The sequence below is a fragment of the Macaca thibetana genome, chromosome 13 (genome assembly GCF_024542745.1).
Source record: "Macaca thibetana thibetana isolate TM-01 chromosome 13, ASM2454274v1, whole genome shotgun sequence".
Taxonomy (NCBI): Eukaryota; Metazoa; Chordata; class Mammalia; order Primates; family Cercopithecidae; genus Macaca; species Macaca thibetana.
Genome location: NC_065590.1, coordinates 2,941,608 through 2,956,107, shown reverse-complemented (window position 1 = coordinate 2,956,107; position 14,500 = coordinate 2,941,608). Strand labels below are relative to the sequence as shown.

Below are 14,500 nucleotides of genomic sequence, written 5' to 3'. Positions count from 1 at the left end.
GTAGGATATAATCTTATGAGTAAATGTGTAGAACTGTTTTTGTATCATTTTTAATGATACTCTTTTCTTCTCTTCTTAGAGTCGTTTTTCCCTTGGATATTGTGATTTTGATTTAAGACCATGTCATGAAACAACAGTGGACATTTTTCATAAGAAACATACAAAAAATATATGATGGGCAGTAGCCTAATTTGTATTATGTCTACTTTATGTGAATATTGGATTTTTTTTAAAAGATCACTTTTATAATGTATGAATTTAACAATAAACTTTTATATTTCTACTAATTTATGGATCCATCATTCGGTTGTGGGAACAATCCTAAATATTTTTGTAAATATATTACTCCGTAGATTTACAACGTTTCTTTCAAGTAATACAGCTAATTTAAACATTTTACCAGCTTTTCTGTTACTTGGCTGCGGGAGCATGTCAACAAATAATGAGCCTCTATTAGGAAGATGAATTAGATCTTAATTTTGCCTGTGGGAGTTTTGAGTCCAGGAGGAAAAGACACCATGGATTAGAGTGCTTTTAAAGAGACAGATGGAGCTTGGAGCTTGGGCAACCTGTTTCTGCAAAAAAAAAAAAAAAAAAAAAAGAGCCGGGCATGGTGGCACGTGCCTATAGTCCTAGCTACTTGGAGGCTGAGGTGAAAGGGTCACTTGAGCTTAGGAGGTCGAGGCTGCAGTGAGCTGAGAATGCACCTCAGGGTGACAGAGCCAGACCCTGTCTCAAAAAAAAAAAAAAAAAAAAAAAAAAAAAAGACAGATGGACTTGGGGACTAATAAACAGGAAAGTAAAATGTTAATTTTGTTACAATTAAGATAATTGTCGCCGGGCGCGGTGGCTCAAGCCTGTAATCCCAGCACTTTGGGAGGCCGAGACGGGCGGATCACAAGGTCAGGAGATCGAGACCATCCTGGCTAACACGGTGAAACCCTGTCTCTACTAAAAAATACAAAAAACTAGCCGGGCGAGGTGGCGGGCACCTGTAGTCCCAGCTACTCGGGAGGCTGAGGCAGGAGAATGGCGTAAACCCGGGAGGCGGAGCTTGCAGTGGGCTGAGAGATCTGGCCACTGCACTCCAGCCTGGGCGACAGAGCAAGACTCCGTCTCAAAAAAAAAAAAAAAAAAAGATAATTGTCTTTGGTAAACGTTTACCATCATGCAGTTGTGCAATATTACCTAACTCCATAAAGGCAAATCCACCCATTCAGTTATCCAAATGCATTTTGCAGCTTACTCACTTTGGCTGGCACATTTGTAAAGCCTTGCAGCTTAGAATCAACTGTTCTGGGTAAGCTTTTCATCCAGATGCCAGTTGTGTGGTTGGAGACAGAATAGATTCCATGGAGACAGGCTGGAAGAGGGGTTGTATGCTAGAGGTAGTGAGTAGTCCACAGCTCAAAGAACATGCTGGCTGGGCACAGTGGCTCACGCCTGTAATCTCAGCACTTTGGGAGGTGGAGGCAGGCGGCTCACCTAAGTCAGGAGTTTGAGACCAGCCTGACTAACATGGAGAAACCCTGTCTTTACTAAAAATACAAAATCAGCTGGCCGTGGTGGTGCATGCCTGTAATTCCAACTACTCGGGAGGCTGAGGCAGGAGAATTGCTTGAACCCTGGAGGCGGAGGCTGTGGTGAGCGGAGATTGTGCCATTGCACTCCAGCCTGGGCAACAAGAGTAAAACTCCATCTCAAAATAAACAAACAAAAAAACCCAGCTAAGCTAACATATGTACGAGGAAAACTATAGTACCAGTGTTCAGTATTGGAGAGTGCACATACAAATGTCACATCTGAGGACTATACAGAGTTAAATGGTGTAGAGGACCAAAGGTAGAGACATGGGAACAAGGTTGGAGAGAGTGGTCTTGGGCAAGCCTTGGAGACTATGTTTTCCTTTTGTGAGACAGCTGGTAGGTACAAGATGGCGTAAAAGGCCAGGAAGGGCTTCCAGAACAGTTCCTGATTTTTTTTTTTGTTTTGTTTTCAGGTTCAGGTGCTGATAACACTGAATCTGAAAAATTTTAGACTCAAACTAATTTGCTAAGCTTTATCATATGGAAATTCAGGGTCTCAGGGAAACACCTGAACAAGTGTTGGCCTGATCCAAAGTTCCTTTCTGCAGAGTATCTTAGCTTATCTTGCCTGGTACCTGATACCACATGGAAATGGAGTAGCTCTTAATTAAGGTAAGAACATGTGTTAGGCCTCTTTACCTTCATGTTAAAATAACAATTCTGATTTCTAAAGCATATCCATCTGTTACTATGGAGAATTAGCAATCCACAACCCTGTGCAATTAACTTTTATCCAACTGCTGTAAAAATCCTGGCTAAGACGTAGTGATATTTAAAGAAAAGAGTCTACAGACATGCTATCCATTCTAGATATTTGGCGTTCTATTCCAAGATCTAATTAGGGCACCAGAAGCCTACCAGCTACAGCTTAAATACATCAGGAAATGTATAAGAACTATGTGAACAGCTGTAAGCGTTATGGAAGGATATAAAAGAAAATTAGGGTAACTAGAAAGACAAATTGTACTCCTGAATGGGAAGACTTAATGTCAGTTTTCTCTAACTTAATTTATAAATTAAATAACAAAAGAGTAACACCAGGAGACTTACTTGACCAGCTATAAAGACATAGCTACAATAATTTTCTTAAAAATGTATGGGCATAGGCACGGGCAAATAAATCAGTGGGACAGAATAAAAGAGTCCAGAAACACATTTGAAAGAGAGAAATTGAATGTATATAAATGAGTATTTAATATATAGTAAAGGTGACATTTTGAGTTAGTGGAGAAAGAACTCAACAAATGGTTGGAAAAAATACCATTAAGGCCTCTGTCTTACTCCGCATAAAGAAATTTTTCTATAATGACGTTGACACCACATAAAGAAAGAATTCTAAATGTATTACAGAGCTAATTAATGAAAAATTTATATACATATATTTTAAAACCCCACTTAATAAACCGAGTATAACAGAAAGCCCCCGAACTGTTAAGAGCAAAAGACTTGGTCATGTAAATATACAAAACTTGAGTAAAAAGGACACATAAACTAAGTTAAAAAAAATGAGAGATCAAATTTATAAAATTATAGAGTCAGTATTCCTAATATATAAGGATGATGGCCAGATTTTTGGCAGTGACCTTGACCTGACCTCCTTTAGCCTCCACAAGGACTTGGGCCTTAGAGCAGCCTCTCCTGCTATACTGCATCGTTCCTATCAGTACACACACATCTCGAGCCAGATGCCACCCTATTTTTTCATTCTTCATGAAAAACTTCTTGAAAGAGTGCTCTCTGTTTTGTTTTGTTTTTTCTTATTTCCTCACCACCTATTCACTTTAACTCACTTCAGTCTGGCTACTGCCCCAATTACTCCACTGACATCGTTTTTGCTAAGGTCAACAGTGATCTCTATATCACCATATTCAATGGGCACTTTTAAACTCTCGTATCATGTGACCTTTCAGAAGCATTTGACCCAGTTGGCTACTCCCTTCTTGAAACTCTTGACTTTCATGAAACATACTTTCTTCCTCCATTCTTCTTATATTTTAAATACTGAAGTTCTCCCAAGCTAGGTACTAGGTAGTAACCTTTTTTTTATTCACACTCTTTCCCTGATTACACAGTAAGTGTTCTTAGTAAAAAGCAATGAAAACTGCTCCTACCTGATATAAGCAAAAAGGGGTTTATTACAAGAATAGTAGGTAGTTAAGCTATAGACTGAGACATAGAGGTTTGGGAGTGAAAAATCACATCTAGAATCACTACCCAGAACTAATCAGATGACACCCCTGCTGACACTGATGCAAGGGCTGGATGCAGTAGCCTACATCACTGACATCACTGGCATGGAAACTACCACTGCCAGCCTCACTGCCTCCATGACCCTAGAAATTCAGGCCCCTGTCGCTGCTTCCAGAGAAGGGTTCTCATCATTCCTGATGTTCTGCATCACTACTGTCTAATTCAAAGTATGGAGCAGTTGCATCTCATTGGCACAGCGTAAGTCATGTGCTCATGCCTGTGCTTCGAGGAAGGCCAGGAAACAGTATAGTGAACTTTTGTTTCCACAGAAGGAAGTAGAAGTACCTCCTACGAGGTGGAGAGGTCCCCAAACATGTAAGGGGACTCAGATGCTGAATATTTAATAGTTTAAAATTTAAACTTTAGATGAATTATAAAAGTCCAAAATTATTCATTCTCATGACTTAAAGTACTATTTATATGTGGTTAGCCCTCAAATTTATAAATTAAGCCAAGACTTCTCCTTGGAGTTCTTATTCAACTGCCTATGACATCTCAGAAGCACACAAACATTTCACATATAATACACCCCAACCAAACTTTTCATATATACTCCCCTACTCCCCACGTATACTCCCATCCATCCAATCTCAAATAAGAAATTTAGGAGTAAAGGCCAGGTACAGTGGCTCACACCTGTAATCTCAGGACTCTGGGAGGCTGAGGCAGGGAAATCACCTGAGGTCAGGAGTTCAAGAACAGCCTGGCCAACATAGTGAAACCTGTCTCCGCTCAAAATACAAAAATTAGCCAGGCGTGGTGGTGCAGCTACTTGGGAGGCTGAGGCAGGAGGATCACTTGAACCCAGGAGGCAGAGATGGTGGTGAACTGAGATCATACCTCTGCACTCCAGCCTAGGTGACAGAATAAGACTCTGTCTCAAAAAAATAAGACTATATATATATATATATACACACACACACACATATGCGCCGTTCTGACTCCTCGCTCATGCCCATATGCAAACATTCAGAAAGTTCTGGGGAAACCACTGCAAAACATATCTTGAGTCCATGTTTCAGGGGTTACTTGGCCAGATTTCCAATTTGGAACTCGAAGCCCTTAACACCCTTTGCCTGATGATATCCTCTCTCTGGAGAAACAAATGGTATTACTGCACCAAAGCACATCATATCAGGATTTTTCACCTTTCTCAAAAAATAATTTTCACATGTGGCAACAAGTGCGATACACTCATGAGTAATCTCTTCAAAGTTGTGTTTACCTGGTATTTAATATTGCTTTTACATAACAAAAGGACCTGCCCATTAAACCTGCTAAACTGCCAATCATGTTTGTCCCAAGAACACCTTGAAAAATACAATCACTCACTCACCCCCACTCTGAGATAATCAGTTGTCGGCAAAACCCTGTGTCCATGCCTGCTCTTCCTAAAAATAAAAAAAGGATGGGGCCTGGAACTACTGAGATATATTAAAAGAATATAACTCATAAAAAAAAAAAGAGGGAGCTGGGCATGGTGTTGAGCACCTGTGGTTCCAGCTACTCTAGAACCTGAAGCGAGAGGATCACTTGAGCCCAGGACCTATGAGCATGCCACTGCACTCCAGCCTGGGCAAGGGTAAGACCCTGTCTTGAAAGAGAAAGGGAGGGGAGAGGGGAGGAGGGCGGCTATGGGGGCTGGACGGGCTCATTTCTGAAGGTCTCAACTCTCACCAAATTATGAATCAAGGTTTGTGACAAGGTAAGAGTAGTGGAATTCTGAGCTTGAGAAGAGTGGACACATTCCCCTCAAGAATGAGGGGAACTCAACCAGAGATGAATTAAATCTGACACCAGCAGAAAGATACATTAAGTTGAAAATTATAAATATCAAACTGGGCTAATCTTCAATGATTATATGATCTTACTCCCCAGCATCACCTGCCAAAAAGAATAGGAAATCAATTGTTTAGACTAAAATTAAAAAGTGGCTACGGTAGAAGGTCAAAGGAGAGAAGCAAATGAGAATACTCGTAAGAAAGTAGAGCATAAAGTAAATTTCAGGCTGGGATAGAAGGGAAATGATGCAAGGAGAGATTAGGGAAGGGTTAAGAGCTTAGAAAAGTGCAACAGCTGGCCGGGCGCGGTGGCTCAAGCCTGTAATCCCAGCACTTTGGGAGGCCGAGACGGGCGGATCACGAGGTCGGGAGATCGAGACCATCCTGGTTAACACGGTGAAACCCCGTCTCTACTAAAAAATACAAAAAACTAGCCAGGCGAGGTGGCGGGCGCCCGTAGTCCCAGCTACTCGGGAGGCTGAGGCAGGAGAATGGCGTGAACCCGGGAGGCGGAGCTTGCAGTGAGCTGAGATCCGGCCACTGCACTCCAGCCTGGGTGACAGAGCGAGACTCCGTCTCAAAAAAAAAAAAAAAAAGAAAGAAAAGTGCAACAGCCTTAATTTTTAGTGGGAGAGTAGAAAGATAAGAAAATATAACTAAAAGGGAGAATTTTAGAGTTTGAGATATGAGGAGAGGTGACAAGAAATCTGGGTTATATCTCCGAGAGGGAAGAAAAACAGAGAACTAAGTCTAAGGTGAGAGTGTCCAATATTGTATATAGCCCCAAGAGAGTTAAAGCAGCAGCAGCTGAAATATAAATACATGCCAGGTATTAAAATCAATGAACAGACAGGGCATGGTGGCTCATGCCTGTAATCCCACAACTTTGGGAGGCCGAGGCCAGTGGATTACTTGAGGCCAGGAGTTCGAGACCAGCCTGGCCAACACAGTGAAACCCTGTCTCTACTAAAAATAGAAAAAATTAGCTGGGCGTGGTGTCACAAGCTTGTAGTCCCACTGCTTGGGAGGCTGAGGCATGAGAACCACTTGGACTCAGGAGGTAAAGGTTACAGTGGGCCAAGATCGTGCCACTGCACTCCAGCCTGGGTGACAGAGTGAAACTCTGTCTCAAAATAAATAAATGAAATAAATAAAATAAAATCAATGAAGGAAGAAAGAGAAGAAAGAGGATCCTAGAGGTCAGAAGAAATACACAGATAGGGATAGGTGATAAATAATTTCAGATGGGGAGAAGTTACTGAAAGAGACTACGTTTTTTATTTTTATTTTTTTTGAAGTTACTGAAAGAGACTAGTTTTTTTTTTTGACATACAATGTGCAAGTATGAGACATTTTATTTTCTAATTGAAACTGTATTAAGACATTTACTTAGAATCACATTATTCCCTTAATTTTTTCACAGAGAATATTCCATTTACTGTGTAGTTTGTGGTCTTGTGGACATGTTCTAAGTAATATATTTGTTAGCATGGTAGTTTCAGTTGGGCAAAACTTACTGCCAATAAGACTTGAATTTAATTTGTCACGTATTTCCAATGGCAACCAATGATCAGGTGCTTCAATATTACAAATTTCAATTCTTCCATTCTTTATGTCTAGGAATACTTTAATTTCCAAGTGTGACTGTTCATACAACACATGAAAGGAAGTATTTATACTAAACTTTGGAGTTTTGCCGTATATCCACTCCCACGTTTGTAGTTCTTTGGCTTTGCTATTTATGCCAGGAAACAGTGTCTCGTCCGTTGGGTTTATTAGGTGAATGTGATGATCAATTTGATGATAAGCAGCATACTCTGTAGCGACAGCATTCATTAGTACTTCACAGGTCAGAGTGGGATCCTTTTCCAAAAGATTTTTCACTAAGGAAGGTATGCTGGCAGTGGCATTGCTCCTGATCCCTTGGTAAGGACTCTTTAGCAAAGAAGACAAGAACGTCCCGTCAGTACTACATAATAAAGTGCAATGGTGATAGGCAGTAGTCCGGCCGATCTTAGAAGCTGTTCCTGAGATTTTAAACTGTCCATCAAGTAAAAGGTCAAACCTTTTGGTAGCCTGCACATCTAGCTGGGGTTGGACAGCATTCAGAGCTCTCAAAATTAATTTCAGATTTTCCATTCTATCATACTTTTTTTTGGTTGTAAAGAAAGTCAAATTGATATTACCCATATCATGGTAGACTGTTCCTCCTCCGCTTCTTCTCCGAGCCAGTTTTATACCTTCTTCTCTCATTAGATTCAGGTTACATTCCTGCCAAGGATTTTGATGCTTACCAATTACAACAGAGGGAGAATTCCGCCAAAAGAATAGAATTGGTTTGCCTTCTAGATTCATGTGGTCATGGATCCAGTCTTCCACAGCCAGATTTTGATAGACATCATTGGAAACTGACTGTAAAATGAGCCCATTTTTTACTGTTTGTTTAAAGCCAGCTGCTGGGACCTGGTGGTTACAAAGTAACTGGAAGCAATTCTTCATTGAAAATGGAATCAACATGCTTTTAAAAATGGAAGACAAACAAATTAATTCATTAAAAAAAGGAACATTAAATTATATTTTCTAACTATCAATTATTGGGTATTTAATCCGAACTTATTTCTAAGTATCCAGTGCAGTTGCTTTTGGCTTTTAGCTTTACAATTAGTCTTTAGCAATGCTGTAACTCAGTATTCAAAAGAAATAAATGAAGACAAATTTCAAATAATTTCAGTTGAAATAATTTCACAGTTTTCAAACAGTAAGTCTGCTGCAAATACATTATGTAATGTATCTTTTTTTTTTTTTCCTCTTAGAGACAGGATTTCACCACATTGCCCAGGCTGGTCTCAAACCCCTGGGCTCAAGCGATCCTCCCGTCCTGGCCTCCCAAAGTGCTGGGATTACAGGCATGAGCCACTGCACTCGGCCACATTACCTAGAATATATCTTAAAGCCAAATTATGTTGAATTCACAAGTAACAAATGTTCATCAAGAAAAATGAGAAAATACAGATAAGCAAGAATAAGAAAATAAAAGCATTGATAGTCCTAATCACAATGAACATTTTGGTGTAAATCCATTTTATTTCTAAGCATGTGTATGCACACACATTTCCCTCCCCCAAAGTGTAACGATACTATTATTTCATTCAACGATCTATCCATCCATCCATCCATCCATCCATGCATATTTTTTTGAGATGGAGTCTTGCCCTGTCACCCAGGCTAGAATGCCATGGCGTGATCTTGGCTCACCGCAACCTATGCCTCCCGGGTTCAAGTGATTCTCTTGCCTCAGCTGGGATCACAGGCGCCTGCCACCACGCCTAGCTAAATTTTGTATTTTTACTAGATACGGGGTTTCACCATGTTGGCCATGCTGGTCTCGAACTCCTGACCTCAGGTGATCTGCCCACCTCAGCCTCCCAAAGTGCTGGGATTACAGGCGTGAGTCACTGCACCCGCCCATTAAGCCTATTTTGCATCAGCTTTAATGACTGTTTAATATTCCATTGTTTAAGACAGGGTGTCACTCTGTAGTTGTCTCACTACAGCCTTGACCTCCTGGGCTCAGGCAATCTCCACACCTCAGCCTCTGAAGCAGCTGGGACTACAGGTATACGCCACCATGCCTGGCTAATTTTTAAATTTTTTGTAGCGATGGGGGTCTCCCTATGTTGCCCAGGTTGATCTTGAACTCCTGGGCTTGAGTGATCCTCCTACCTCAGCCTCCCAAAGTGCTGGGATTACAGGCATGGGCCACCACACCTGGAACCAAGTTCTTTAGTTAAGTAATATCTTAGAAGTACAATTCCTAGATTAAAGAGTCTTCCTATTTTCATCACTCTTGTTATAGTTTATAAACTAACCTACAAAAAGTTGAATCAGTTTACATTCTGTCTAGAAAGGTGTGGCGAGGTTTAATAGAGGAAGGAATACTTGAACTGAGTCACCAAATCGGATAGTTTGCCAGGTCGAGGAGTGTATTCCAGGCATATGCAAAGACAAAGAGTCATGTAATAGTGAGGTGTGTTTTGGGGATTCCCTCCTAGGAGAAAGAGCTACAGTACTAGTCTTCAAGTTCCACTGAAGCCTGTGGCTATTCTGTCCTAGGAAGCCTCGCAACCGAGATTGCATTACTTTGGTTAATCTCTTTGTTCTTGGTTCTGCTTGACTGACTTTGACACAGTACCATATTCATTCAACAAGTATGTATGGAGTGTCTCCTAGGTACAAGGCAATAAGAAGATAGAAAATGGGAGGAGATAAATCATGTAATGAACTAAAATATTTGGACTTTTTAAAAGGCAGCTAAGATCCACTGAAGTTTTAAGCAGGAAGTGTTAACTCAGCCATTATACAAATCTGCCTCTGCAGGGTTGAGTATGGATTAAATAAAGGATGGACTGGGGACAGGGAGAACAGTTAACGGACTAAGTAAAGTTGTCCACACTAGAGATGAGGGCCTAAAGTATGGTAGGAGAGAGAGAGAGAGAGAGAGAGAGAGAGAGAGAGAAGGGGATGGATATGAGTGACATTAGGAAGGTGAACTGGCCGGGTACAGTGGTTCACGCCTATAATCCCAGCACTTTGGGAGGCCGAGGCGGGCGGATCATGAGGTCAGGAGATCGAGACTATCCTGGCTAACACAGTGAAACCCCGTCGCTACTAAAAATACAAAAAATTAGCCAGGCATGGTGGCGGGTACCTGTAGTCCCAGCTACTCCAAAGGCTGAGGCAGGAGAATGGCGTGAACCTGAGAGGCGGAGCTTGCAGTGAGCTGAGATCGAGGCACTGCATTCCAACCTGGGCGACAGAGCGAGACTATCTTAAAAAAAAAAAAAAAAAAGAAGGTGAACTGGTCCTTGCCTTCAAGAAACAAGTATCTCCACAATCTAGTGGGAGATACTAAAAAACAAGTAAGGCAATAATGAAAATATAGTGTCCTAAGTGCTGTGATATGTGTTAAGTACATTAGAGGGCCCTCTAATGCTCTAATTAGTGGATGTGACATTGAAGCTGAGACATAAAAGGGGTAAAGAAAAGAATTCTAACTGTGCAATGGCTTAGTGGAAAAGGAGATAGGACCCATGCAAATAATTTAATTCTACTGGCTGGTTCTTAGGAATACAAGAATGGGGAGTTAATAAGAAGGCAAGAGAAGTAGACGTTAGATTATAAAGAACCTTAAATCCACGTGAAATGCTTGAACTTTATTGCCCAGGCTGGAGTGCAGTGGTGTGATCACGGCTCACTGCAGCCCCGCCCTCCTAGGCTTAAGCAATTCTCCCACCTCAGTCAGCATGTGCCACCAGGCCTGGCCTTTTTTTTTTTTTTTTTTTTTTTTGGTAGAGATGAAATCTCACCTTGCTGTCCAGGCTGGTCTCAAACTCCTGGACTCAAGCAGTCCTCCTGCCTTGGCCTCCCAAAGCGCTGGGATTACAGGCATGAGGGCTTTGGATTTATACTTCAGAGACACTGCCTAGAGATTAAGCATGGAGAATGTACAATACTTGGTAATAGGCTGAATTAGGGTGAGAGAAAAAGAAGTCAAGGATGATGTCCTTTATGATATAATGATTACAAGCTCAAACCAGACTGCCCTCATTCAAATCCCAACTCTATCCTTTATCAGTTGAATGACCTAAGGCAGATTACTTTTCTATGCCTCAGATTTGTTATCTAATATGTGCATAATGACAGGACTCATCTCATATTATCAGGTTGAGTCTAATGAGCTAATACATATGAAGTGCCTGGCATTGAAGAAAGTACACAATATGTGTTAACTATTTTATTAATATTATGCCCTGATTTCTGGCCTGGCAAAGAGGTGAAATTTCCTAGGACAGATTTTATAGGAACAGGAAGTATGGAGTTAAGATAACTGGTTCATTTTGACTGTGTTGAACTAGCAGCCAACGGTACAGAGCTCAATGGATGGTAACTGAGGTCACAGGAAGGTGGTTCAGTGGGAAGATTTAAGGGCCTGTGACATAAGCCTGAAGAGCAGCGACATTTAAGGGATATACAGAAGAAGCAGGGAGAGCTCCCAAAGGAAGCTGAGAATAGAAGAAAAGGCAGAAAAATTTTAAATATGCTTTTATGGAAGCTTCAAGGAGACAAGATGGCTAACAGTGCCAAATGCCAAAGATTGAGCAAATTAAGACGAGGGTTGAAAAGGATCTATTAAACAGTATCAAGAAGGTTATCAGTGATCTTGGTAAGAACCAGATGTACTGAGTAAACAGGAGGCCCAAGGTGGATACAATGAGGGTATTCTAGTTGTGAAGTGGAAAAGCTAGGGCAGTAGGTAGAAAGGAATGTGGAGTTAGGAGAGGATTTAAGATGCAATAGATCTGAGCATGTTTAGACGCTGGTAGGAGTCAAGACAGGGCAACGTTGGAGAAGGGAGGTCCTTGAGAAAGTGATGATATTGGGATCCAGAGTTCAGGTAGGAGGCAGCCTTAACAGAGAAAGTAACAGATAGGAGTGGCGGGCACTAATAAGCTGGATGGTGTCTGTGGATATGGAGATTGTCAAAGATCTTGTGAAATATCTTTTCCTAAGATTAAGGCTCTTACTCTTCTCTGCACATGCAGAGTGTGGAAGGATAGCAAAGTAGTTAAGGACTTAAATTTTTAAACCTGGCTCTGCCACTTACTAATGACTCTAGCTGCTTCAGTGGCCTCAGACATCATAAAATGGTTGAGAGAATTAAATGTGTTAATATGCATAAGCCATTCATGTTTGGCAAATACGAAACATTAACTGTTACGACAGGGTTCCCCCTTTCCCACCTCTATTCTATGCTTACTGTTCCTATCATACAACATGTATTCCCTCAAGTGAACAAGGATTCCTAACCAAGACACGTCAAAGTGGCATTTACCTTGACAAACTATAGTTCAAGATATTGACTTTGGTCAAAAATGTGATCTTGTTAGGGTTCCAGAATTGATCCAATTCATGTATTGAGCCAATGAAGGTATTTTAATAGTGCTCAGAATCTCTCTAGTCATCCAGGTATTGTATATACAGTGTGAATGAAACAAAACAAAGGTCTTAATTCAACAAAGTTCTCATCAATCACATGACATTGTTCTCAGCACTTGGGATTCATCAGTGAGTTAAATGAATAAAGGTGATAAGGAGGGCTATTAAAAAAAGTAGATGGCCAGGTGAGGTGACTCACACCTGTAATCCCAGCACTCTGGGAGGCGGAGGTGGACAGATCACCTGAGGTCAGGAGTTTGAGACCAGCCTGGCCAACATGGTGAAACCCCGTCTCTCCCAAAAATACAAAAATTACCCGGGCGTGGTGGCGGGCGCCTGTAATACCAGCTACTCGGGAGGCTGAGGCAGGAGAATCGCTTGAACCCGGGAGGTGGAGGTTGCAGTGGGCCGAGATGGTGCCACTGCACTCCAGGCTGGGCAACAGAGCGAGATTCGGTCTATTAAAAAAAAAAAAAAAAGTAGAGCTGAGAAACGGAGGATTGGAAATGTGTATGTGAGAAAACGTACGTTGCAATTTTAAATAGGGTTGTTAGGCTAAGCCTCATTAAGAAGGCGTCATGTGAGAAAAGATGCAAGAAGCTGTTCTAACCACCTGAACACATAAACCAATAAATAGACCTCAGTGAGGATGTGACATTTCAACTGAACCCCGAAAGATGAGAATCACGCAGAGTGAAAAAAGTTAAAACAAAGGGATGTCCAAAAATCCCTGACTGCCAGCTTATTGATTTACAAAGAGAACTATAGGCCACCAATCAGATATTCAGATGAGCCTGTCCAATTATTCACTATAAGACTACTGACAAGCCAACTCTTAAGTTTGCTTGGTGAATACATACTCAGAACAAAAGGACTGAGTTACATGATTTGAATGTCCGACGGAACGGGCTCTGAGAAAAACACTTCCTTAACTCAGGAGAGCCCCTGCTCTTAAGCCGGATACCCTCTCTCCTCTAGAGGCGTGGATTCATCTGGCTCAGGTGCGCCCCTTTTTTTTATTCTATGCTCCAGTAGCGGATCAGACCCCGACTGAGTAATGCACAGTACTTCAGGATATTTCACAGTCGTTGGGACAGTGTCAAGCCTTTGATGGTCTGGTTAAATTTTTTTCCTTAAAAATCACTTTGAATCTTTCTACTCTAACCCTTTAATGACTAATTTTATAAAGTTTTTCCTTATCTTCCATGTTCTTGGGACACTTCCCTACCTCTGCACTGCCAAACACGCCTCCCCATCACTGAACTGAAAGCGAAAACAGCACAATCCCATCTATCTTTCTAGGCAGGCGCAGCTTCTTCATAAGACCTTGCTAAGACCCTATTATTTTGCCCCCTCTCTGGTAATATACAACTTACTCAGAATCTCATTACGGTCGTGTGCATGTTTTACTTCGCCCTTTTGGCTCCCAGGGGGCGTGCACACAGCTAGCCTCCAACATGTTTTACGGTATTTACCCTCCCTCTTGTGTTCGGGGTCGACCCTTCCTAACAGTGGGTCGTCCCAAGCGCCGAGGGGAAAGCGTGCACACAGAACCCTTCACTACCGGCGGGGGAAACCCGCAGGCCCTGGCCCACCGCCAGAGACCCCGCTCGCGCCCACGGACCACGGCCGCCCACGCGCCACGGCCCGCAACATCCCGGCTAGAACCGCTTCCGCTTCACCCACCTGCGGCTTCCGGTCGTACACACGGCCTTGCGAGGGCGCGAGCTGGAAAAGTGCGCCGTACGACCCCGAGCAACCGGCAGGCCTTGCGCGCGACCCTGCCCCGCCCCCTGAGGGCCGGCCCCCTGGAGCGCCGGAGCAGGAGGGGCGCGCAGGGATCGCGCCGCGCCTCGCCGCCTGCGGGGTCGTGGGGTCCCCGCAGCC

The 14,500-nt window shown here is 42.3% G+C and overlaps 3 protein-coding genes across 6 annotated transcripts in view; 1 reads left to right on the top strand and 2 right to left on the bottom strand.

Annotated features, from left to right (window-relative positions):
* Positions 1-287, top strand: part of MITD1 (microtubule interacting and trafficking domain containing 1) — a 977,552-nt gene extending 977,265 nt beyond the window's left edge. For both annotated transcript variants that reach the window (XM_050755142.1, XM_050755141.1), the window contains one exon: positions 80-287. In XM_050755142.1, the coding sequence (XP_050611099.1) occupies positions 80-175 (96 nt within the window). In that variant the 3' untranslated portion in view covers positions 176-287. The remainder of the gene's footprint in view (positions 1-79) is intronic.
* Positions 1-14,368, bottom strand: part of MRPL30 (mitochondrial ribosomal protein L30) — a 39,482-nt gene extending 25,114 nt beyond the window's left edge. Inside the window, exon 1 of the mRNA XM_050755174.1 lies at positions 14,300-14,368. The gene's annotated coding sequence lies outside the window, so the exon portion shown is untranslated. The remainder of the gene's footprint in view (positions 1-14,299) is intronic.
* Positions 6,955-14,389, bottom strand: LIPT1 (lipoyltransferase 1). 3 transcript variants are annotated; one of them, XM_050755128.1, is made up of 2 exons: positions 14,300-14,389; positions 6,955-8,135 (listed from the first exon to the last, which is right to left on the bottom strand). In XM_050755128.1, the coding sequence occupies exon 2, from the start codon at positions 8,132-8,134 to the stop codon at positions 7,013-7,015; it is 1,122 nt and encodes a 373-aa protein (XP_050611085.1). In that variant the 5' UTR covers position 8,135; positions 14,300-14,389; the 3' UTR covers positions 6,955-7,012. The 3 variants fall into 3 exon arrangements, with proteins under 3 accessions (XP_050611085.1, XP_050611086.1, XP_050611084.1); XM_050755129.1 differs by lacking the exon at positions 14,300-14,389 and adding an exon at positions 13,990-14,231; XM_050755127.1 differs by lacking the exon at positions 14,300-14,389 and adding an exon at positions 10,984-13,978.
* Between the last annotated feature and the right edge of the window lie 111 nt (positions 14,390-14,500).

What these genes read in the sequence shown, in the direction of transcription:
- LIPT1 (XM_050755127.1), bottom strand. Translation starts at nt 11,066, where the DNA reads ATGCCTGTAATCCCAGCGCTTTGGGAGGCCAAGGCAGGAGGACTGCTT. An exon ending in AGACCAGCCTGGACAGCAAG is followed by an intron (nt 8,136 to 10,983) that starts GTGAGATTTCAT and finishes CATTTTTAAAAG; the next exon opens with CATGTTGATTCCATTTTCAA.